At 38.9% G+C, this 24,182-nt stretch overlaps 1 protein-coding gene across 5 annotated transcripts in view; it reads left to right on the top strand.

Annotated features, from left to right (window-relative positions):
- The window catches only part of LOC145771847 (organic cation transporter protein-like), a 39,565-nt gene that overhangs the window by 3,732 nt on the left and 11,651 nt on the right, over positions 1 to 24,182 (top strand). For 2 of the 5 annotated variants that reach the window (XM_082583582.1, XM_082583586.1), the window contains exons 2-6: positions 800 to 946; positions 1,466 to 1,742; positions 21,643 to 21,781; positions 23,212 to 23,297; positions 23,993 to 24,096. In XM_082583582.1, coding sequence (XP_082439708.1) covers positions 800 to 946; positions 1,466 to 1,742; positions 21,643 to 21,781; positions 23,212 to 23,297; positions 23,993 to 24,096 — 753 coding nt within the window. Of the gene's footprint in view, positions 1 to 799; positions 947 to 1,465; positions 1,743 to 9,992; positions 10,167 to 10,562; positions 10,808 to 11,640; positions 11,765 to 21,642; positions 21,782 to 23,211; positions 23,298 to 23,992; positions 24,097 to 24,182 lie in introns of those variants that run through there. The other 3 variants (XM_082583584.1, XM_082583583.1, XM_082583585.1) reach the window with 3 other exon arrangements.

The raw sequence follows: 24,182 nt of genomic DNA, 5'->3' as shown, positions 1-24,182 counted from the left end.
GAGGACAGAACCCTGGTGTACACCGACCTTCACCGAAAACTCATCTGAGAGGGCAGATCCAACGCGAACTCTCGTCCTTGCACCGTCGTATAGACCCATTATGGCTTGAACGAGAGCTTCTGGCATTACTTTTTTTCTCATTGCCCATTCCATCATTCTTCTTGGAACTCTATCAAACGCCTTTTCCATGTCCACAAATTAATTTATTCAATTTATTCAAAGTATCAATAAATTGGCATTTGATAAACAGCTCATTTTGGTAGTGTATGGTGTTCCTGGTCAGGCTTATTGCTCATCGGTGTAGGAAGAGACTTACCAACTATGCTTTAGTTTTGTCCCTGGGTATTTGGGTAGTGGGTAGCTTGATCTAACAGGGATGCGGCTTGACTAAGCAGACTTGAGATCATTCAAAAACAGAATTGCGGTAGTAAAATTAAAAAATTGTGAACAAGTTGCTGGATTAATATATTTCTTTACATGGTATTCATGGATAGGGCCAGAAACCAAAGCCTGCCTTGGGCCACATATTATTGCGACTGCAAGTTGCACACCACTGATCTAATACTGTAGGTTGTAGAGTTTTTTTTATTACTAATACCATCGCATAATGCTGTAGTTTAAAATTTTATGATGGTGCTTAGTGCTATTTTTTGTTATTTTGCCTGTTACAAAAATATCCAAACTGGTTGTAGCGTCGCTGGTTATTTTAAGTTCAAGGCCGTCATATGATATTTTCATAGCCTATTATAATATAACTTGTAAACAGAACTTTTCTTCAAGCCAACTCTCTTCATTGCAGAAGCTACTTGGATATACGTCATTTACGTTCTTGCTCTTGTGTCTTTAGTATTTGCTTGCTTTGGTCCCGTCGTCCACATATTTTATGTTGTAGAAAGAACTTCGGTATTGAGGATTTACACGGCTTGTCTTGTCTACTTCATGGCTGGTATGAATACGTGATAGAGAAGTTACAAATAGCCTACATATTTTTTCCTAATTATGATATTGCTTATTTTAGGCTACTATTTAATGAAAGTGCATAATTTAACAACATCGTGCTGTTTATTTCAAAATATTGCATTTTTTTCGGTTTTATAGGCACACACGACCGAGTTTCTAGCCTCTTGATCAGGCGTGCACTTTGCCGCTGGCTAGGTTGATGCATGACCTCCTAGTTTATGTCATATAGGAAGTAATGCGTTTGTGTTTTTTTATTTTATTCAGTAATTATGTGTCTTTGAAATAATGGTCAGAAATTTCATTGTTTGTCTCGATTTTGAGATGAGGGGTACCCACACTTAAATCCGCTGTTGGTCAAACGTGTGTAAGCTTTTATTTAAGCATCCTTTGAGAATGCTGTTGCCTTCAGTGTTTCATGTTAGGCATGTGCCAGGGAATTTTCTTTCTATATCTCTGTTATAATCAAAAGCTTCAAACTTCTCTCATTTATAATATTTTTTTCCAGGACTTATAAATGGCGTTGGAAGCATCGGATTTTTGGTGATGGCTGCCAAGAGAATACGAGTTGTATTCAACTACGAGACCTCGGTGTTATATTTTATGTTTTCCGGTCCTATGGAAGTATTTTCTGGTCTTTGTCTTGTAATGATCACCCAGCTCCAGCGAATGCATCTCGAGACGTAACAATCTTTATTGTTAATTCCACAAGTCTTGTGACGTGTGTGATCACAGTGATGTTGAAATCTTCAGTACAAAAAGAATGCGCCATTTCGGTTTGTCTGGTAAGAGAGACATAGAAATACCTATTTTTGCTAATCAGATTCTACAGTATAATATGGATATGGAACCCATTTAAGCTTACATCACAACAACATACAATTCATAAACGTAAATGAACACATAAGTCCGCTCAATGTTGAATAATTTAACCTGAATAGCCAAGAGCAGCGAAAGACCATTTGGTGGGGTAGGCCTACCCTACCAAGACAGTGGTTGGGATCGTGGCTTACAAAAAAGTAGCCAACGTTCCTAAATGCAAAGACAATTTTCTATAAAGCCTATCCAAGTTCTCATAAAATTACTCATTACGCTGTACTAATTTCGAAAAGCAAAAATCTGAGATATTAATTTCGTTGGATCAGCCGTGTCAGCATGTAGCCTATAGATCAGACATGGGCAAACTACGGCCCGCGGGCCAAATCCGGCCCGCCGGCTCTTGTATTCTGGCCCGCCGGATGTTATCGACATGTTGCAAGTTTTATTATTGTGAAGTTTCAATAGGAGGATTAGATACCTCTTGTCTCTAAATAGCGATACAATGTAGAATGTAGAGCATTATGATGTCACAGGTACATTTGTGCGTCGCTTGACGCAACAGTGCTTTCTGCTTTTAACCAGTAATGTCTCGTTCTGTTGCTCAACACAACAAACAGTTTACCAGCCTCATTGAGGCTGGTAAACTGTTTGTTGTGTTGAGCAACAGAACGAGACTATAGATAAGAGACAGTCAACCGCTTCAAGTGGACAGTTTGCTGGGAGGTTCACTAAAAACAGAAAGTTTTATTAGTCAATTTAACCAGTAATGTACCATATTTCTTAGTTTAGTGTTTTTATCAACAGTTTCGTCAGTGTGGAATGCTAAGCGAAATAGACATTGCTAAGTTGTTAATAAATTATATTGTTAAAATGAGTGCAGCGAAGAAGCGTAAAGTCGATAGTGAGCGCAGAGTGTTCAAAAAGGAGTGGACGACGAAATACTTTTTTACCGAAGTGGGATCAACTGCGGTATGCCTTATTTGCCAAAAAAACGTTGCTGTTTTGAAAGAATACAACATCCGCCGCCATTTTGACACCAATCATGCAAACCATCATAGCAGCCTGTCAACTCAGCAAAGAAAGGACGTTTCTCAGAGATTAGTGGCAAATTTTCGGATTCAGCAAAGCACTCTTTTTCAGCAGAGTGCAGTTTCTGAGTCAATCACCAAGGCAAGTTTTTTACTGGCTTTCAAAATAGCACAAGCAAGCAAACCATTTTCCGATGGAGAATTTATCAAGCAGTGCATGGTAGAGACAGCAAGTCTCTTGTGTCCAGATGCAAAAAGCAAATATGAACAAATCAGTTTATCACGCAGAACTGTAACTCGCCGTATAGAACAAATTGATGAGCACTTAGCTAACGAGTTGAAAGGAAAAGCAGATTCTTTTGTATTTTATTCGTTAGCGCTGGACGAAAGTAATGACGTAAGAGACACGGCACAGCTTTTGATTTTCGTCAGAGGAATTAATGACAAGTTTGAGATAATAGAAGAACTTTTAGCAATGGAGTCGTTAAAAGGGACTACTCGAGGAGAGGACCTTTTTCTTAAAGTCACTAGTGTGATCGACAGGTTTAAATTACCATGGAACAAACTTACGAATGTCACCACTGATGGATCACCAAATTTGACAGGAAAAAATGTTGGACTGCTAAAAAGACTTCAAGATAAGATGAATGAGGAAAATGCTGGGGTGGATATAACTTTTTTGCACTGCATTATCCATCAGGAAGCCCTGTGTAAATCTGTACTGCAGCTCAATCATGTAGTGAAGGCAGTAGTAAAACTGATCAACTACATAAAAGGGAGAGGACTTCACCATCGCCAATTTATCAAGTTTCTTGAGGAAATTGATTCTGATCACCAGGACTTGCTTTATCATTCTCATGTGCGCTGGTTAAGCTTGGGTAAAGCATGTAAACGAGTCTGGAACCTTAAAGAGGCAATTACCTCATTTTTGAAGTCAATCGGGAAAGCTGATGAATTTCCTGAGCTGGAGGACAGAGATTGGCTCTGTGATTTTGCTTTTTCTGTCGATATATTAACACATATGAATGAGCTGAATGCAAAGCTGCAAGGGAAAGAACTCTTCGCTCACGATATGTACACAAGCGTTACGGCTTTCAAATCAAAATTGGCTTTATTCTCAGCACAAATGTCCAACAATTCTTTTGTTCATTTCCCCACATTACTGACGATGAAAGAAGCCCCTAAACATGCAAATAAATACAGCAAATCACTAAATGATTTGCACCACGAATTTTGCCGCAGATTTCTTGATTTCGAAAAACTCCAAAAACCATTTCAGATTATTTCGGCTCCACTTTCACAAGTCGCTGCAACAGCACCACAAGAACTGCAGTTGGAATTGATCGATCTTCAGAGTGACTACGTTTTAAAGGAGAAATTCGAAGCCCTGAAGCTAAATGAGTTTTACGCATCGCTAAGCAACACCAGATTTCCAGAAATTCGAAAGGTGGCACAAAAAATGCTGGTATTGTTTGGTTCCACATATATTTGTGAACAGACGTTCAGCTTGATGAATTTTAACAAATCTAGCCACAGGTCTCAGCTGAGTGATGCGCACCTCAAATCTATCCTGACTATCGCCACAACCAAAATGATGCCAAATTTCGATGCTTTGGCAAAAAATAAAGCTTGACAATCCTGTCAGACGTCGTATTTAAATTCGATTTTGTTTTTTGGTTGTATTTTTCAGTTATTTGTTAATTTAATCTTCCGTTTTTTTTGTCCCTTTGTTATTCGTGTGACAAACTATATGTAAGTGGCGGCTCGATCACTTGGCCCGCCAGTCTAAGAACAAAATAATTTTGGCCCCTAATTCAAAAAGTGTGCCCACCCCTGCTATAGATGAACAGGAATATCTGCCTCGCTTTGTCGCTTAAATAAGCGTAGGCCTACCTGTTTTGCGTGCCAAGCTTTTTTACTAGGTTATTAGCCTACTATTTTGGGCAAATGTATGAAAGTTCGCAAATAGTTCATCTATTTCGTAGCTTCCTAACATCATGTAAGATCTAAATCGTATAAAACAGCCAACATTTTATAAAATGATCAATCACATCATCTTGCTTTAGAAAGTTTCAGGAACGCTTCGACCGGGCTCAAATAATTTAATAGTTTACCGCTATCCAAACCGGGTCTGCAACTATTCGGTGAGAGCCTTTTTCGGTGAGAGCCCTATTTGGTAATTTTTTTGAATTTTTTTTTTTAAATTATCGGGTACCGTAGCCTAATTATCATTGCCGCTTTTACATCGTTTTAACGTCGCTAAACGTTGAAATAAGACCCTAACCCCAACCCTAACCCTATAACGGCAATGATAATTAGGCTACGGTATCCAATAAGTTAATTAAAAAAAAATCACCGAATAGGGAACTCACCAAAACGGGCCATTCCGATCCAAACCGGCATAACGCGGTGGTGTAAATAAACAAAATTATTGATTTTAGAGCTCCTGCATCATCTTGATTCGGGCAGTTTTATAAATCTCGGCTGCATGGCCGAGTGGCTACGTCTTTCAACTAGCTATTTTGTAGGCCATGCAGTCACAATTGGAAATTAAACTACCGTAGGGCTACTTGTTGTTATCGTCAAATTCATACCTTGCAAGGTACAGAAAATGTGAACACAGTTCTTTTACAATGGCAACGCCAATCTTTTCATTGAAATGTGTTGGTAACCGCAACCTTTTTTGCTGCGCTGATAGTTTATTTGCTGTTGGTGAGCAATCGGCTTTGTATTAGTTTACCTCCCTGATTTCGCTGCAGTTTTTGCTTTTGAATTCTTAGAAATGTTCAGTATATTTTCATGATTTCATTTCCTAACCCACAAAACGTGTTTCCTACCTCGTAAGTAGCCAACCGCCTAGATATGAAAAAACAAGTGGGTTTGAACAGCTGGTTTTAGCTGGGTGGCGTTTTAAGAAAATCTGTAAGCAAGACATCTACTGCAGTCTTGCAGATAGGCTATAGTATTTATGTTCATTCTTAGCTTATGAAAAGAGCAGGAGATGAAGTTTTTTATTAAAAAAAAATAAAGCTGATTGAGTTCATGCAATTGCAGTTTTGTATTACATAGGCCTAATGCAAACAGTTTCGTACAGAACTTGTTGCTATCTAGCTGATCATAGCCTACAAAGTTGCGGAATGCAGTGTGTGAAAAAGTCGGGGTGTGTGAGTTGGTGTTGGGTTGACAAATTTCTTATGTCAAAAACTTAACATCACAGAATAACGAGAGGGTTATCTTATGATGTCATATTTTTCTTGTTTTATATTCACAGAGAGAGGGAAAAGTATCCTCCAACCGGAAGGGGTTTCAGGTATAAGGCACCCAAATTTTACAATGTTTATAGTACATTAACGAATTTAATCGTGAGCGTGGCTATAATAAAATCTGGACTGGAAGCCAAACGCTAGGCCTTATCTTACACGGCAAACAAGATTGCCATATTGTCGGTGTTAACGCAAAAATTTACAAACTTGACGTTTTTTTTAATACATTTTTGGAATAAAATATGGCACGGTTGCAGCATCTTTAATAGGCTGTTGACAAAATCTATGGCTGTGGAGTCGAAGTTGAACGAATTTTGGCCTGTCCGCAGTAGTTAAATAAAAGGCCGACTTCGACTTAATACGAAACGTTAACAATAAAATGTTTGTTAGCAATATGTTTTCATGAAAGTCACCGTTTCAATTTCGGTCACAACTTAAAGTAAAATTATACTTAAATAAATAGAAAGGACAAAAATTTAAAATAATCTGGCAACACTGAAGTCGGAGTAAGCCAGTTATAAACTAAAATGTCGGAGTCGTAAATTTTTCGCCCGACTCCACAGCCCTGACAAAATCCCCCCAAAATGCAATATTATGAAAAGCATCATCAACATTCGAGAAAAGTTGTCTTTTTGAACCTGATGTTTTGTAATTAGGCTACTGCGCATTGATAACACATAGTTAGGTATTTGCAATGGCGAAATTTACAAACTATCGGTGGAATGGCGCAACAGATAAGGCGTTGGCTTTCCATTTATGCAAACCTGGTTCGACTCCCGGCTCCAGCTGGTTATTGAAAACACTTCTACCCAGGGTTGTAATAAATTGGATAGGCATAATTGCTGCAGGAAAGGCGGCAGAGAGAAAGGAAGTGGTCACCCTACTCTCCTTAGTGCCGAAGGCTTAGTAGCCTACAATGAAAACCTTATCTTCCTATACCCAACACTTATATCAAGTTTGGGACCACCTTTACTTTTAGAATGCTAAAAAAAGCCAAAAACATACGTCCAAACCAAATGGAGGAACCATTTTAAAAGTAGGTGGGCCCAGAGGCGCAGCAGTCAAAGTCAATCCAACTTCTGGGGGCCGAAGCCCCCCAGACCCCTAAACATTGTTGCATTCCTAATACCGGTATATGAAATCGTTTACACCAGGAGTCGGCAGCCTGTGGTCCGAATCCGGCCCGCCGCTCCTTTACAAGTCATAATAATAGGCTATGTGGCCAGGCTAGTAGTTTATTACAGTAGGCTATAATCGAATGGAAGAACAAGTACCGTACCTACTTTTCAATGAAGTCATGCTGAATTACCAATGAGTCCGTCCGAATTACGCATAAGTCAAGTCGAATTACCCAGAAGTCCTGCTGAATTACCCACAAGTGACGTCGAACTACGGCATCAAATTAACCTACCTATATAATATTACCCAAGTCACGTCAAATTAACCACAAGTCCGTCCGACTTACCCATAAGTCCGGCCGAATTACCCATAAGTCCGCAAAATTACCCATAAGTGCGGCCAAATTACTAATAAGTCATGTCGAATTATCCTTAAGCCACGTTGAATTACCACAAGCATCCGTAAGTGACGTTTACCATAAGTAGGCCTACCTATGAGCAATGTTGAGTAATTCGGACGGACTTATTAATTCAACGCGACTTATGAGTAACTCGATGTGACTTAGCTTATGAGTAATTCGGAAGGACTCATAGGTAATTCGACGTGACTTGGGTAATTCGACATGACTAAGGTGTTTGTGGGTAATTCGATACGACTGAAGTTATGGGCAATTCGACGGACTTATGGGTAACTCGTGGGAGCAAATTCAGCCGGACTTACTTATGGGTAATTCAACGCGACTTATGAGTAATTCGACTTGGCTTAAGGTTAATTTGACGTGGCATATGCGTGGCCTACTTTCGGGTAATTCGTGAGACCCCTGGTGTGAAATAGCCTACATTAGCCTATTATATTTAAAAAATGCGCATCTTTTCAGACAACAATAAATTTACAGTAGCCTATATGCTGTTTTGAAATTAAACTCCTGATCCTGTTTTAAATAAAATTTTAGACTCCGTTTCAGCTCCTGTTTTGTAAAAAAAAAAATGCTGCTGGTGATTGGCATCCGCTCCGGTTTGTGCTATTTCTAACGTAGACCCACAACACACCTGAGCACATATTAAGGTCAAGCGCCGTGCTCGACTGAACGTGTGCATTTTGCCTTAGAGTAGAGGTTCTTAACCTATTTTGTCTCGTTACCCCTTGCCGAATGAAAAAAGGTAAAGTTTACTTTCACCGTTTTGGTGACCCCTTGTGTTGTCATCATGCCCAGTCAACCATGCGAAGAAATGCAAAACATCCTTTTTTGTCTGGATTTACCTTTGCAAATATCAAAAACAAGCTGTTTATTTGCCGAAGACACGATTGTTCTTGACGGGTCCTGTGAAAAATAATGTCTACTCAAATGTCCTAAATAACTATGATAAAAGCACACAACAATGTTTCAGTTTCTTTCTTTCATTAATAACTGACACGCAATTTCAACAGTCAATCAGTGAGACTTTTGTGCTTGCTTTCCACGAACAATTTTGGAGATTCTTGGAACAGTCGTTGAAAGAGCTACTTGCATGTCGTCTTTGGGAACTAAGCGAGATCGATGTTTTGTTTTAATAATCAACAATGAAGAGAACCCTGCTTCACACAGATAAGCAGTGTTGTACGCGTCAATGAAATAATTTGACGTCGTCAGCGTCAGCGCGAATTGCCTAAAAACTTTACGGCGTAAAGTACTGCGTCAGCTCTCAAAGAAATTGACGGGGTCAGCGGTAATTTCTAGCGCTATTTTAGCCAGGGTCTCACAAAACGGAAGTATTTCAACCAAGTGTAGGCTAACAATAGCTATAAATAAAGAGCAGGACTGTATTGTAATTAACTGCTTTAGCTTATTTGTTATTTGCTTGTAGAAACACAAGCATTTCGAAACGTTTGTCTGACAACCTGGTGCGTTTGGGACGCATAGTGTCCTTTCTAAGTGAAAACATGCGTTCCACAGAAGCGCTGGATGGTATTGGTGTGCTATATTTCAAAAACAAGCCTTGAAAACCTTCACCCGGAAATGTATTACTGTTCCAAGCGTGCTGTGTGATGGTTTAATTAGCATATATAAATCTTTTAACAAGGTCCGCTGCAAAAAATTCACTCTTTTTAGGGGCAGAGAGCTCTTGAAATAAAGTATCTTCAACCTCCGCGATGACATTCATTGATTTTTTCGCTTTCTCTCCCTGATCCCTCGTTCTTGATGCATGGGTGATCACCATTTGGCGAACTTCTTCCGCTTGTATTCCAGGTAGGCATTCCAAACAACGCGAAAGCCGGTAATTCGGTCGAGTCGCGCTGGCCAAAATACATTGTGAAACGAAATAACAAAAAATGACGCATAGCGCTTGACGCTTAAAATTGGCAAAATAGTTGACGGCGCTATCACTTCCGTCAATTAAAAAAAAAATGACGGCGCTAGCCTCAGCGTCAACAAAAGGTTGACGGCGTTAACGTACAACACTGCTTTTTATTAATCATTTTAATGGGCCCACGTCTTTGATTTGCAGCGTTTCTGTTTGTCTAAACAAAGAACTCAACATAAAGCGCCATTATGATACAAAACATATTATTTTTTTTCAAGTTAATGGCTCAAACAAGGAACGGCAAAGTTAATTTACTCAAAAATAGCTGTAAAACAGCAAATTTCTCTGTTACAAAGGGAAGGAAAACCAATGAATCAAAGAATTCTTTTGCTAGCTACAAGGTAGCACAATCAATAGCAAAAGACAAGAAATCGTATAGTGATGGAGAATTTGGGAAAAGGTCTAAGATGGATGTTATTGAAAACATATGTCCAGACCAGAGAAAAAAACAAATTATTTTTCAGATATAAGTCTTTCAACAAGAACCGTAACTCGACGAAAATAGATGAGAGCACAGACACAACAGATGCCTACAGCTGAGCTGGCAATATTTCTGCGTGCAGCAAACAAAGATTTTGACGTTTAAGAATTTGTTCAGCTGATTCCCGTCAAGGATATTACTAGCCGATATTCTGAAGGTATTAGGCTACGTCAACGCCTTGAAATCATGCCTCTGAATCTATCAAAACTGGTATTAATAGGCTACTGCCCGCCAAGACCCGCTTTGGCCCGCTGTTAGAAAAATGTTTTGCCGACCCCTGGTTTACACATTGCGTTTTCATAATTGCCTTTCGTGCCAACAGGCAAAATTTTTTATTTTTTGGGCCGGATTTGGTAAAAAAAATTGTTGAATTGTTCTACATAGCGCTGTACAAAATGTGGCGATGTACACACAAATAAAGAGACAACAATACACACACAGTTATAGTACCACCTGGGAGTAATAATATGCAGCATTATACAGTACGTGCATATGTAATGATATCACTGTTCTAACTATAGAAAACATAGAGAATAATTATATTGATTGATAGATTGCTCCACCAGTCACACGCAACCACACCCACACGTGCTGCACATCAATAATGGACTCAACAGAAAAGTTTGAAGATTGGATGCTATCAAAGATAATTAATCAAACTATTGAACTGAGGCCCGGATTAAGGTCAAATGGGGCCCCTGTGCTAGTGAATTTTATGGGGGCCCTTACCAGCTTACGTGGAGCGTAATGGAAGTAAGCTGGTTTCGCTTGCAGAGGAAACCGAGCCTTGCTTCTAAGGTAAGTTAGATAACTTTGAAATAGGACGTGATCGATGATTAAATAAGCAAGTGCAAATTAAGTCAACAATGTTTACGTTGTAATGGATGCAAAATCGCACACATTAAATCAACGAAACGTGCAAGGGAAAACATTGTAGCAAGGGACTAGCCTACTGTTAGTACTGCACACTACACTGCAAATTGCAATGAAAGGTTATTCTGAATTTCTATTCTAAACTGCTCTTTCATTCACTACTAACTACCAATAGGATTTACAAAACTAACATGAAATTCAGTCGAACGACTTTTTTCTGGCTTTCTTTGCTGCAAAGTCTGTAAGGATAGCATCAAAATTGAGAAGGCGCAGTTTATCACACTCTAAGCTGAGAAGGCTCAGATTAGCCAACCGCTCTTGTGTCATTGTACACCGAAGTACGTTTTTGATTCTTTTCAGCTTAGAGAATGATATTTCTCCAGAACAGTTAGTGACCATCATACAAAGAAACAATCTAAGAATTGTTTCTACATTAGGGAAAGCAGCTTCAACTTTGTCATTCTTTATTATCTGGTACATGTTTTCATGACTAAAACTTGCTTTATTTTCATAAGCCTTTCTAAGATACAGGTAGTAATTCAAAAGTTCATCAACAAGACAGAGATCAACATTAGTAGGAAATTCTTTCGCTTAATTCATGACACTCTGTAAAATCTGTTCCTTTGATGCATGAAGATCAATTAAAAACGAGAAATTCTTAGCAACTCTTTTATACACAGTAGCTTTTCTGCTTAAATGAGAGCGAAGAGCATCAATCACTGGAATAAATGACTTTATCCTAAATTTATCTCTTGCAGCAGAAGTTTCTAGCAAGTCTGCAGTTGCATTTACACTGTCATCATCAATGCGCGGTTGTCTTCGCACGGTGCGCCTTTGGTGAAGAGACTTGTACTGTACTCCAGGCGGGTCTGCTACTATTCGGTGAGTTCCTAACGTCTAACGTCTAACCCCTAACCCTAAAACCAGTGACGTTCGGTGGCTTAAACCGTTGGGAAAGCAACTTGGAAATATGCTGCAGCAAGGTAGTAGGCACGAAGGGCGTAACCGTCGGGCGAAGCTCGAAGGTGTGTTGCCGAAGGCAACACTTCCAGCGGGGGGTCTGGGGGGAGTCCCCCAGAAATTTTTGAAAAACACTTCCAATTTGGTGCGCTCTGAAAGCATTTCCAAAACAAATCAAAAATAAAAATCTGTCAAATTGTGCTTCGCCTATGTCGTGATCATACATCCATTTAATGTTTAGAAGTCATGAACAATCTTAATTTTAACGTTGCAGGACCAAAATCCAGTGTTAGACATGGAATAATAGTTGTCTAAATATTTAATTCGTCATGAATGTTCATTCTCAGATATTCAGTTAGGCCTACACTACAAAAACTAACACTTAGGCCTAAACATTACAACCACAAGCAATTTGTACAAAAAGCTGGATAAGTTTGCCTCCTGCGTATAGAAGCTTAACGAACTAAATATTGCATCCGCACCTGAACGTTCATTGGCGAAGTAACGTTACATCAACGCTGTAAAAAGGACAAAGGCATGACTATGAAAGCTAGTAGGCTAAAGTACATGGCGAGGAGACATCAAAAAACAGCAACAATTATTTCGGCATTATGATGCTGTGCTCTGCACAGTGACGAGAGACCATTCTGACGAGTTAGTCTAGCCGCTCTAGCGAATGTTCGCATTGACGTCACTGGGAAAGCAAAACTAACCATACCATAACCATAACACATCTGATTGGCTAAGCAGCTGGTAACGTTTTGCAAAACGAGTGCGGATTGGTTAAAACGAAGGCGTTTTTTGACATTTTTGAATCTGGGAAAGCAAGTTTGATAGTTGCTTACCTGGAGCCTCAGTGATTGTTTCTGACAGAAGCGTTTGCGTTAATTGGCATTTATATGCAAGACATGCGGTTTGGTGAGGACTTAGACTACTCACAAGCGTTACGAGTAATTCTAGTCACGAATACAGTAATTTTCAAGTTAAAATAGACGTGATAAAAATAATAAGAAGTTAAACCTAGAATTCAGTCATTAAATTTTGCATAGTTTTCGCTCAGGTAAGCACTGCTTTCCTTGCTTTCCCTCACCAATCGTCACTGCCTAAAACGGCAATGATAATTAGGCTACGGTACCCGATAATTTAAAAAAAAAAATTGAAAATATCACCGAATAGGGATCGGACTCACCGAAACGGGCCATTCTGACTCCAGGCAGAGTAGTCTTTGCTTTTTTCTCAATTTCATCGAAATTTTCTTGTTCCGTGCATAGAAATTGCTCCAGTGCATTGTATAGGTTTGCACATGTGGTCAATGATATCTCAGCACTTTGAAGAGCCGTGCTTACTTTGTGAAACTGCTGCAGCAAACCTGTCCAAAGATGAAGCATAAAAACAAATTCCAATTCTTTCAGTTTTTGCTAAAGATTACGAGCTTGTAGTCTTGTATCACCCTTTTCGTTGTTGTCGTCATAGATGTGAGTGAGGGCTTCAGTAATGTAGGCATAATTTTCACAGACAGCAGTCGTCGCTTTGGCATGGGCCTCCCAACGTGTGTCGGATAAATGTTGCAAAATTTTTGAGCCAGGTGGCAAACAGCTTTTTAGTACTGCCCAACGTCTTGTAGAGGCTAAAAAAAAGCAATAAAGTTCATTGACTACGCCGAAAAAGTTCACTGCTTCCACGCAAGAGTCAACTGCAATTAAAATAATTATATTGAAATAAATAAATTTTATTTTATTTATTTCATTTTTAGGAAAAGTGGGGCCCTCTGTCTGCGGGGCCTCTGTGCTTTAGCACACCCTAGCACAATGGTTGATCCAGGCCTGAAGTCTGTAATCCTACTGTGTATCAAATAAGTGAAGACCTTTTTTTTGAAACTCCCTCTCTGATTTGCCGTTTTCGCCACCTTTTCAAAGAAACTTGGCTTTCAAAAGTGGGTGGGCCGGGCCCACCTAGAAAATAAAGTAGGTGAGCCCAGGCCAACGAGGCCCACATGGTTCCTCCATCCCTGTCCAAATGCCAAAGTCAAAGTAGCCTGCCAGACTCATTAAAAATTGCTCAAATTTCTAAAATTTGGCCTTCTGCCAATATGGCAATTATGTTTGCCGTGCGAGATGAGGCCTAGTGTTTGGCTTCCAGTCCAAATGCTATTATAGCGACGTCCAAGGTCTAAGCCAGAGGTGGGCAAACTACGGCCCGCGGGCCGCATGCGATCCGAGACAACTTTCTGTGCAGCTCGCGAAAGCCTAAAGCAAATATATACTGTATAACAAAATAATAATAAAACTGCTTGAAAATTTTAGTTACTACAATGACTTAATTGAACCTTTTCTTTGTGCAGTATATTTCATCTAGGTAAAGATAAGTTATAGTCTTTTTATGGCGTCCAAGATGGCCGCCATTACCTATAAATGACCATAACTCCCTATCCATTCACCTTAGGAAGGTGATTTTTGTCTCTACTTATTAGGTTGTAGGGGTCAAGCTATCCATTAGAACTAAGTATTATCTTAATATCGTATTACATAATGGTGATTTCCAAGATGACGTCCAAGATGGCCGCCATTACCTTATAAATGACCATAACTTCCTATCCATTCACCTTAAGAAGGTGATTTTTCTCTCTATACTTAGGTTGTAGGGGTCAAGCTATCCATAGAACTAAATATTATCTTAATATCGAATTACATGATGGTAAATTCCAGGATGGCGTCCAAGATTGCCGCCATTACCTATAAATGACCATAACTCCCTATCCATTCACCTTAGGAAGGTGATTTTTGTCTCTACACCTAGGTTGTAGGGGTCAAGCTATCCATTAGAACTAAGTATTATCTTAATATCGTATTACATACATAGGCCTAATGGTAATTTCCAAGATGGCTTCCAAGATGGCCACCATTACCTATAAATGACTATAACTCCCTGTAGCCTAAATCCCATGTAAATAGCCTATCATATTGTAGTAGACGGGCACTAATAATTCACTATTGTCTTTTTAGGTGCTGCCCGTAGCCTATAGTATAGTATGACGATCACCAATAGTGAAACATGAATTGGAGAACAGTGCTTTTTCGTGTCCAAATTTGGATGTGAGAATAAGACTGAACCATTGAAAGACAGTGGTCCTGTCAGCATTCAAAACTTTATCAAGCATAGCAACATCTATGGGGACAGGTATCATGAACTTCTTGAAGAAAAAGTTAGTGAAAATCCTGAATGCACAGTTAAATGTTACAGAAACTGTGCTTCAACAGACACTTCAAGCCTCCAGGTTCAAAGGCAAAAAAGAAAGAATTCAGAAAGCTACTCGTCTTACATTCCGCCTAAGACCAAGAGACGGTCATCACTACCAGGGTTTATCTTCAAAGTACGTTGTTTGTTTTGTGGTGAAACTTGTGTGCTTGAAAAAAACCCGAAACACCCAAAACGTTGGCGACCAGTATATTCATGTCGGGAAATAGGCAGCGCAGGTGGCAAGAAGTCACTCAAGCAAACTATAGTTGAAGCCTGCGAACGGCGTCAAGATGAGCTATCCGAAGTTGTGCGGCAAAAGGTAGATTGTACTGTAAGTGACCTTCACGCAGCTGATGCAAGGTATCATGTGGATTACCGAATAGCTTCTTGTCTGAAAAAATGTGGCTTCAGCTGCAACCAAGTCTGATAGCCAAACTAACATTGATCGTGCTTTTGAATCACTTGCTGTAATGATCAAAGACTCGTCCGGCTTCCTGAATTCAGTTGAGTTGCATGAAGCATACAAAGAATTCGGGAGTGATAGTCTCACACGTCGTTTAGGCTAATTGTCCCGAACCAGATTTACACAAGGGTGATTTGCCTACAAATTATTGGGTGAGACAAGGTTGTGCTTGGTCATGAACTTGCGTCAGTTTCAACGTCCATGTTTGATGATACTGGAGATATGAGGGTTGAGAAATCTAAATCTACCTTAAAGAAAATTCTCCAAGTTGAGGTGTCTGATAGAGTTGCTGGTGGTGCAAATGTTTATGTATTCGATGGCTCAGCAATACTTTGGGTAGTTCCTTGGCCTGCTGATGGGTCTGTGAAAGACTATATAGCGAACTTCAAATATGCCATTGGAAACAAGTTACCGGTCGAGGACGTGTATCTGATAATTTGACAGATATTATGATTACAGCACAAAGAGTGTTATGAGAGGATCTAGGGCAACTGGTGTCAGTAGGGCTTATCATTTGCAAGTCAACAGTAAACTTCCAGCGCAGAAAGTTCTACTAACCTCTTCCAAAAACAAGAAGCAACTGATAGTTGATGATTTTGTCCAGGATAAGAAGTTTCATGAGGACAACACACCACATCATAAGTTAGTGGTAACAGGAGCAGATCCGATGGCAATCAAAATCAGTGAAGGTGGAGTTGTCATCTCATGGGCAGATCTGTTAACTTCACACGAAGAAGCAGATAACGTCATTGTTCAACAGGTCTTGAGTTGTGCCGCGCAAAATGCAGAAAGCAAAATCACTATCGTTGCCGATGACACTGACGTCTTTGTAGCCTACTGTTGCTGCATTATCATCACATGGCAAATCTCAAGAATGTTGTACAGTATTGATGGAGTCCCCCATCAAAGGAAGGGCGGTGCTTGATATAGGAAAAAAACTGTACAGAAGCATTGTCAGGTAGTCAAATGACTACTCCCAGCACATGCACTTTCTGGCTGTGACACCGTCGCCTCTTATTTTAAAATTGGGAAGGCTACTGCACTCAAAACACTTCGATAGATCCAACGAAATATGGTTGGGTAAAGGATGTCCAAAACAAGTCCCTTCAACCAGTCACTCTACCTGATGAAGTCGAACTAGCCCCGGAGATGGTACTACGTCTAATAAAATGTGGATGCCACAGTATTACTCCATGCAGTTCACGTGCTTGTAGTTGCAACTCTGCAAACATGAAATGCACAATATTTTGCGCCTGCTATAATCAGGGTTGCTGTAACCTGACATCATAGCTGATTGAGTGATTGCATGTCTTTTTGATGCACATGGGCAACACAATGTACAATAGGGTGGCTCGTTTTTGAACTTTTTTTTTTAATTCTCTCGGGGTAGTGGGGAAATGGTGCCAATGAGTGAGAAAACGCTCATGACAAACTTTGAGATTGGTAAAAAATTGTCTTCAGCTTCCTCATGGGGCCCAAAAATCGAAAAATGGGGTCAAAAACGCATTTTTTTTTCAAAAATATTTTTAGTTTGGGCAGATACAATATTGTTTAGAAATATCTAATTAGCCTAAGAACAAAAATTGGAGTCATTTGAACTTTTCCTTCAGCTTCCTCACAGCTTCTGAAAATTTCCATTTTGCTGAAAATTTCGCATTTTTGTGGGTGGTTACATAATACATAATTGCGTTAGACATTTTGCCAGCTATAAAACGTCATTGTATTTCTCTTTATAGACCTGCCCTGAGCTGTTGTGTCATTTTTTAATGAAATTGGGTTAATTTAGTTGGACAAAGTGACGTCTTTTATTTGAATTTACGTCACTGACGAAGTTTGTAGTTATGTAACCACAAACAAAAATGCGAAATTTTCAGGAAAATGAAAATTTTCAGAAGCTGTGAGGAAGCTGAAGGAATACTTCAAATGACTCCAATTTTTTTTCTTAGGCTAATTAGATACATTTAAACAATATTTTATCTACCGAACTAAAAATATTTTTGAAAAAATATGCGTTTTTGACCCCATTTTTTGATTTTTGGACACCATGAGGAGGCTGAAGACAATTTTTTACGAATCTCATATATTGTCATGAGCGTTTTCTCACTCATTGGCACCATTTCCCCACTACCCCGAGAGAATTGTAAAAAAAAGTTGAAAAACGAGCCACCCTAATGTACAACAGTGTTGATTATTTGGTAAAGTGGTAGCCATCCTTAATAATGAATTGTATAATATGCTCTTGGTAGTCTGTGTGACATTTCAGAATTACAATTAAAGAACATTTGTTATAATATAACACCTGTGGTCGTTTTCCTTTTCATATTTTCTTCCAAGATTGAATAGTAGGCTATGTAAGATAATTTAATGTTTCGACGGCCATCTTGGAAATTACCATTATGTATGTAGGCTAATACGATATTAAGATGATTCTTCTTCTTTTTCTTCTTCTTCTTCTCTCGTTTGACTTGTAGTAGCTTAGATTGGCAATGCCTCATCGTGCAGCCATGGTACGGTAGTTGGGTCCAGTTTTCGAATACCAATGATTCCACTTGGGGGCCGTAAGATGGGGCATTCGTGGAGTATGTGTTGCATTGTTTGTTCTACCGCTCCGCAGACACATATCGGCACACACATTAAGATGATACTTAGTTCTAATAGATAGCTTGACCCCTACAACCTAAGTATAGAGACAAAAATCACCTTTCTAAGGTGAATGGGTACGGAGTTATGGTCATTTATAGGTAATGGCGGCCATCTTGGAAGCCATTTTGGAAATTAGCATTATGTAATACGGTATTAAGATAATACTTAGTACTGTACTAATGGATAGCTTAACCCTTACAACCTAAGTATAGAGACAACAATCACCTTCCTAAGGTGAATGGGTAGGCTACGGAGTTATGGTCATTTATAATGGCGGCCATCTTGGACGCCATCTTGGAAATTACCATTATGTAATACGATATTAAGATAATACTTAGTTCTAATGGATAGCTTGATCCCTACAACCTAGGTATAGAGACAAAAATCACCTTCCTAAGGTGAATGGATAGGGAGTTATGGTCATTTATAGGTAATGGCGGCCATCTTGGACGCCATCTTGAATTTCTCAAATTGCCCAAAAGTGGCAACATGTCATCAAGCAGTTTCTGAAAATAGAGACCCTTGGCTACCGAAATCAACAGTAAAAAAAACTTGATACAACAATGCAGGGTCAACCATCTCTGCCCCCGGACTAAGGTCAAGACTTTTGGTAGAAAGAGGAGCGACGATTGCCACAGTTTTTCTGATTATGTTAATTTGCTCAAAATGCGTCGGGCAACGTGTGATCTTAGATTAGCAGCTGGTTGTTTAGCAAGACTAGCAAGCTGAAAATTTAAAAACCTCAATAATTTTGCAAGAAAGTTGTTTGTGATATTTGCATCAACGTACATTTGCGAGCAGACTTTCTTATGTTTTAAGAATCAGCACAACCAACTTCATCTCCAATTTTGACAAGTTGGTTGATGGCTCTGACGAACTGCACAAACCTCATTAATGATACATGTGAGCTGTATTCAAATAAATACTTGAGACAAGCGTTTTGTAAATCTTTTGTGTAACATATAAAATCTCCATTTCTTAGGTCACTTTAAAATTAAATAAAAGCTTTTGTCTTGACTATTTTAGGTTTGATGTTTTGGCTTATAATCTTAATTATACTATAGTGCAGCCCTCGAACAAATTTACATTCTGAATGCGGCCCTCTAGAACCCTTCCAAAACCTGGTAACTTGCTCACTTAAATAACCATAGAGCGAGTAAAATACTTAACATCCACTGGGAAAACACTGCTTTACAATATACCCCCGTTTCTGTAGGCTATATTTTGGCGTAACTCTGGATAGGAACCTATCCTATAATATAAGACACATCTACTAAAACTTAAGAATAGATTAATATCTGCTCGAAAACCACTTGGTTGGTTTTGAATCCTTATCCTCAGACTGACATAGCCTTTATAGGTTAATATTGATAGTTTCATATACTTGTAGAGGCTTTTGACGCAGGGCAGGTTACCGACATTGGCTGAATGAAGTTACCGATTGTTGAAATTTTGTTGCCGGGAAATTATTCCATTCACTAACGCCGCTGAATGGAGAGCAGCCCTGAATTGCGTTGCTCAAGTGCACACCTTCAGAGCCGAATCAGCGCAGCTTGATCTTGAGTTGGGTGCGCACTGCGCAACCACTGAGCTAACCGGGCGGACGGCTAATTTGGGCTAATTCCCAAACAGAAAAATCTGCCATTTTTACATTGATTCAAGGTCTGCAGACGTTGAATCAATGTAAAAATGGCAGACTTTGCTATCTAGGTTAAGACTCTTTTCTTTCTTAGCAAATATCGTTGACGAGAAATACTTCAATTTATCGATCTTATCTCCTTTGCCGTTTACAAACTGATTGGCCTATTTCCAATTGTTTTGTTTGTCGTATCTAGGCTTACACCCGGTGGTTGAAGATTTACATTTAGTGGTCGGGAAGGCAAGGAAGCCAATCTTCGTGTCCACCTTCAGGCTTGCCTTTAAGTGCCTTGCCTTTCAGGCGCATGCTCTTGAGCGGTGTCAAACCGGCGTCCTTTCGATTGCCGTTTCAGGGCTCTCATCACTCGGCTATGCAGTATGCACTACTATGCAGCCGACTTATTTTTCCAACTTATAATTTCCAATTTACAGTTTCCATTACAGTAACACCATTTTCGTTGAGCGATTTAGTCAATTATACTGTAAATCATGAGTGTGTTAAAGCGGTTTGGCTGCTGTAAAGTGGGACGCTATGAAACACGAGTGATAGCTCTTTCCACTTTTGTGTCACTTTTTTGTTCTTTTCCTCCTCTCCAGTCTCTTGTAACTCAATATTCTCCTCCCCATCGTTGTGACGTCAGCAAGGCAGTAAATCTGGTAAGTGCGGAGTTTGTTTTTAATTTATTAAGAATTATTTGTTAGCCCCAAAATTTTTTTTTAAATTTAAAAGCATAAAACTGAAAGTTTTATCATCCAAGTCACTTAAATCATTTTGGATGATGAAATCAAAGACAGAAAGTTTTTTTTACTAGCTTTCCAGTGTCGTCTGGAACATTAAACTTGGGGTGTAAATCGATAGACCCTCGGCCTAAGAAGCTCAAACTAAGAACAAGAACTGAAATTTTACTTTATCAAGACTCTTCATTGGCTATATACCCCCTTTTTACTTTCATTCATTTAGTGCATCATGTACAAGTAATATATAAATGGAGTTTTATTTTGAAACTGTTGTATGTAACCTACCCCTGCTACATTGCTCCATTATTTTATTACGGTTGCATACCTTCCACGTGTTCTATTCAACTTGTGGTCACCTGACCAGCAGTTTGTCACTTGGGAAGAGTAGCTGTGTGGATGGCTTTGTGCTTACAAGCGTTCTAGATGCACAGATATTAGAGAATAAACGTAATTTGCGTTGAGAACAAATAGGCTGCTGCATAGCAGGCCACCTCGAAATGTTTTTATCTATATTTTTGTGATCTTTTACGTACGGTAGTTCACGGCACGAGTCTACTTTCATTTAGTTTACAAGAAAATAAAGCACCAAGGGTTTTTGCCATCCATATCAATACGTTGTTAGGATCGAATGTTGAAAGGAATTCAATTTCACGCCAATAAAAATAGGCTAAGCTTATTGACACGAACATGCAACGCATAACATTTGTTTACATTGTAACATTTGTTAACACAATAATGTGTTAAGGCCCATTTTTCGTATTGTTTTCCGACCAGTCCTGATTTCTCTCGGAAGCCCTGTGTGGAAGGCACGTACCTAAATGCTTCTTGGATATTCTGTGGGCGAAGTCTCACATTTTATTTGCGGTGAAGACGTGTTGTCCGTACAATTTTTGGATCACTTGTTAATGAATGTGACTTGGTGTTCTTAGGAACACAAAAAGTGGTTCGGACGTGAATTTATTTTTTAAAGATTTCTGAAAACCTGGCACCCTTAAAATGTTTGGTACTTTAAATTCATTGATTACCTATAGTCCTAGTTGATTTAATATTTAGAAACAACCAGTGCTATTTTTCACTTCAGACAAACTTCAATGCGACGGAGAGAAAACTACTTTTTAACTGGACAGTCCCTCGGATAGAAAGCACGTCGGGAAAGATTAGCAGAAGTTCTTGCAAGCTTTACAACATATCCGGTCTTCATACAAACATGGATATTGAGGGTAGCGAGTGCTTTAGATATTTTTCTTCTAATAATTATTGAAGTGATCGTAATCAATATAGAAAGCAACCAGGTTTGGTAAAACAACACATGCCAATATACAACATAGTTCAATAATAAAAATAAAAACACAAAAATTTTATTGACCCTTTTCGATAACCAAAATAATAAAAGAAGCTATAACTTAGTTACGCTTTCGACTTTTGCTGTCAGTCAGGGCAGTTAGCGGTGACAAAAAGGTCAGCTATGATTCAGGTAATTTTGCGTGCTATGCAACGAATTACATTTGCCCACTTGTTTGAAAATGGCTTGTTCCACTGTTGTTGGTAATCGCTCATAAAATTTAAATTCTTTAGTTCTTGCAAATTATGTTCTTCAATTTAGGGTCGAAGATTTTCTATTTTTTGTGGTTTATTGATGATCACTATGACTGATAGCAGTGCCATTGCTGAGCATAACAAATACTCCAGTACAATAAGGTGGTGACAAGTCTGAAGAATTTCGTTGCTGTGGGCTCAAATGCATCAATTGCAAATGAATTTTAGAACTGACAACTACATACACATTTGAAATAAGAATGATCCGCATTGAACAAAATAAGGACATCTGGCTGTTTAGAAGTTTTTAAAGTAGGCTACGCACAGATTAGACGAAAAGCTAAAGTCAAAAGGTTACACCATAAAAAAAATATTGTAGGAGATTGGCGTGATGAGAATGTAACCTGCAGGTCGCACAACTTTTGAAAAAGATTTTAAAGACCAATCAATCAGTTTAGTTAACTGGGCGGACCAACAACGGCGCACAAAGTGGAAGACATACACAAGAACAGCTTTATCTCTGACACTGGCTTCAATTCAAACGGAATGCCCTTAGCAAGGAAAGCTTGAGTGCGGCCCACCCGCCCGGGCACTGGTGTCAGTTTGTTTCTCTCTAGCAAGCATAAATAGGAGATGACATCATCCGTGATCTGTGAGTGCGGCAAGGAGGAGTAAGCCGCATTGCATACCATCAAGTGCTCCATCTATTGCGCGCCAAATCGTTGGCTCACACTGTCACACACGAAATAGACCACTGCGGAAATAGAACCTACGATCACACACAATACTGTAGAAAGCATTGAAAGGAAGAACCTGCATAATATCGTTCAATATGTGGTGTGCTATGGCTCTGCAACACTATCATCTTTTTCTTGTAAAACAAATCTTCAACTCAAATGTTCGATCGGTTTGAATGAAGTCAGACATGAGTCAGATTATTGTATTATTTTAATAGTAGCCAATTCAGCTCGCTTTTTTCAGCTAAAATACAACTACTTTGTTATCTGCGCTATGGCCTTCTGGTGGATATAAAACAGCTCCGACCTACGTTCAAGCTTCGGCATAAGATATTTCAACAAAGTTGTGTTTTTTCAAGCACATTATGTTTCAACAGAACTATTTTCCAACAAAACTGAATTGGAATTAATTCCTTGTGACTCTTTTCACTATGATGCTGAAGAAACATCTGCTGTAACAGAGGTAGGCTACTACAAAAAATTCGTGATCAAATCGTAACATCCCCACTTTGCTTTAGATAAAATCAGTCTTAGTTTACATTGGTTTAACGTCTAAAAAAGTTCAATTTATGTGAAAAGGGTAAAATCGTTCATACAGTAATTGGCTTTGATAGTATCCAACCAACTAATTGTAGCAAGCAACCTGTAGAGATGGTATATGATTGCTCAATATTGTTTCGCTATGTGTGCTGTGAATTTCATACGAGTTTGTTGGTGTGTCGGATTGGCAATGCAACAACTTCAACAGTAGGGACTTGTGAAATTGTAATACTTACAGTAGTTTGACGTAACTGAAAGAATAAAACTAACTCACTATCAAAGTTGCATTCGTTAACTAACTGTTTGATTGTAAAAAGAGATGATTATATTGATTATATAGCAGCTAGCCTTTATTATGAATCAAACCAATTAAAAATTTGTATCTAAATTGCACAAAAAAATGAAAAACAATGTACTCACCGTTGTCATAGTTGCATTACAGAAGTGAGCGTACTATTTTTAAATTTATCTCTCAGTTTTATAGTCATAAAAATCACGTTTCTATACAGCTTTAGTTGTTTTGTGAATCAGTTTTATGTTTTTAACTTATTTTACAAGTGTTCAAATGAAACAACCATTTACTTGATTCAACAAAAAATCTATTGACATTTTCACCAGTTTGGAATGGTTTGCGAGAAGAGCAGGCAGGCACCACTGTTCATATCGCTTCTAATGAGTGGAATGTGTGTTGGTGGAATGACTGCTGGAATATTCTCGGACAAGTAGGTTGTGGTTGACGTAAGCAATCTTCTCTCAATGTTGAACTACCATTTTTTTCTATTGACTGTAAGTTATGGTAAAGTTTTGA

Source organism: Aplidium turbinatum, chromosome 6 (assembly GCF_918807975.1).
Source record: "Aplidium turbinatum chromosome 6, kaAplTurb1.1, whole genome shotgun sequence".
NCBI classification, from domain to species: Eukaryota; Metazoa; Chordata; class Ascidiacea; order Aplousobranchia; family Polyclinidae; genus Aplidium; species Aplidium turbinatum.
This window is presented reverse-complemented; position numbering and strand designations above follow the sequence as displayed.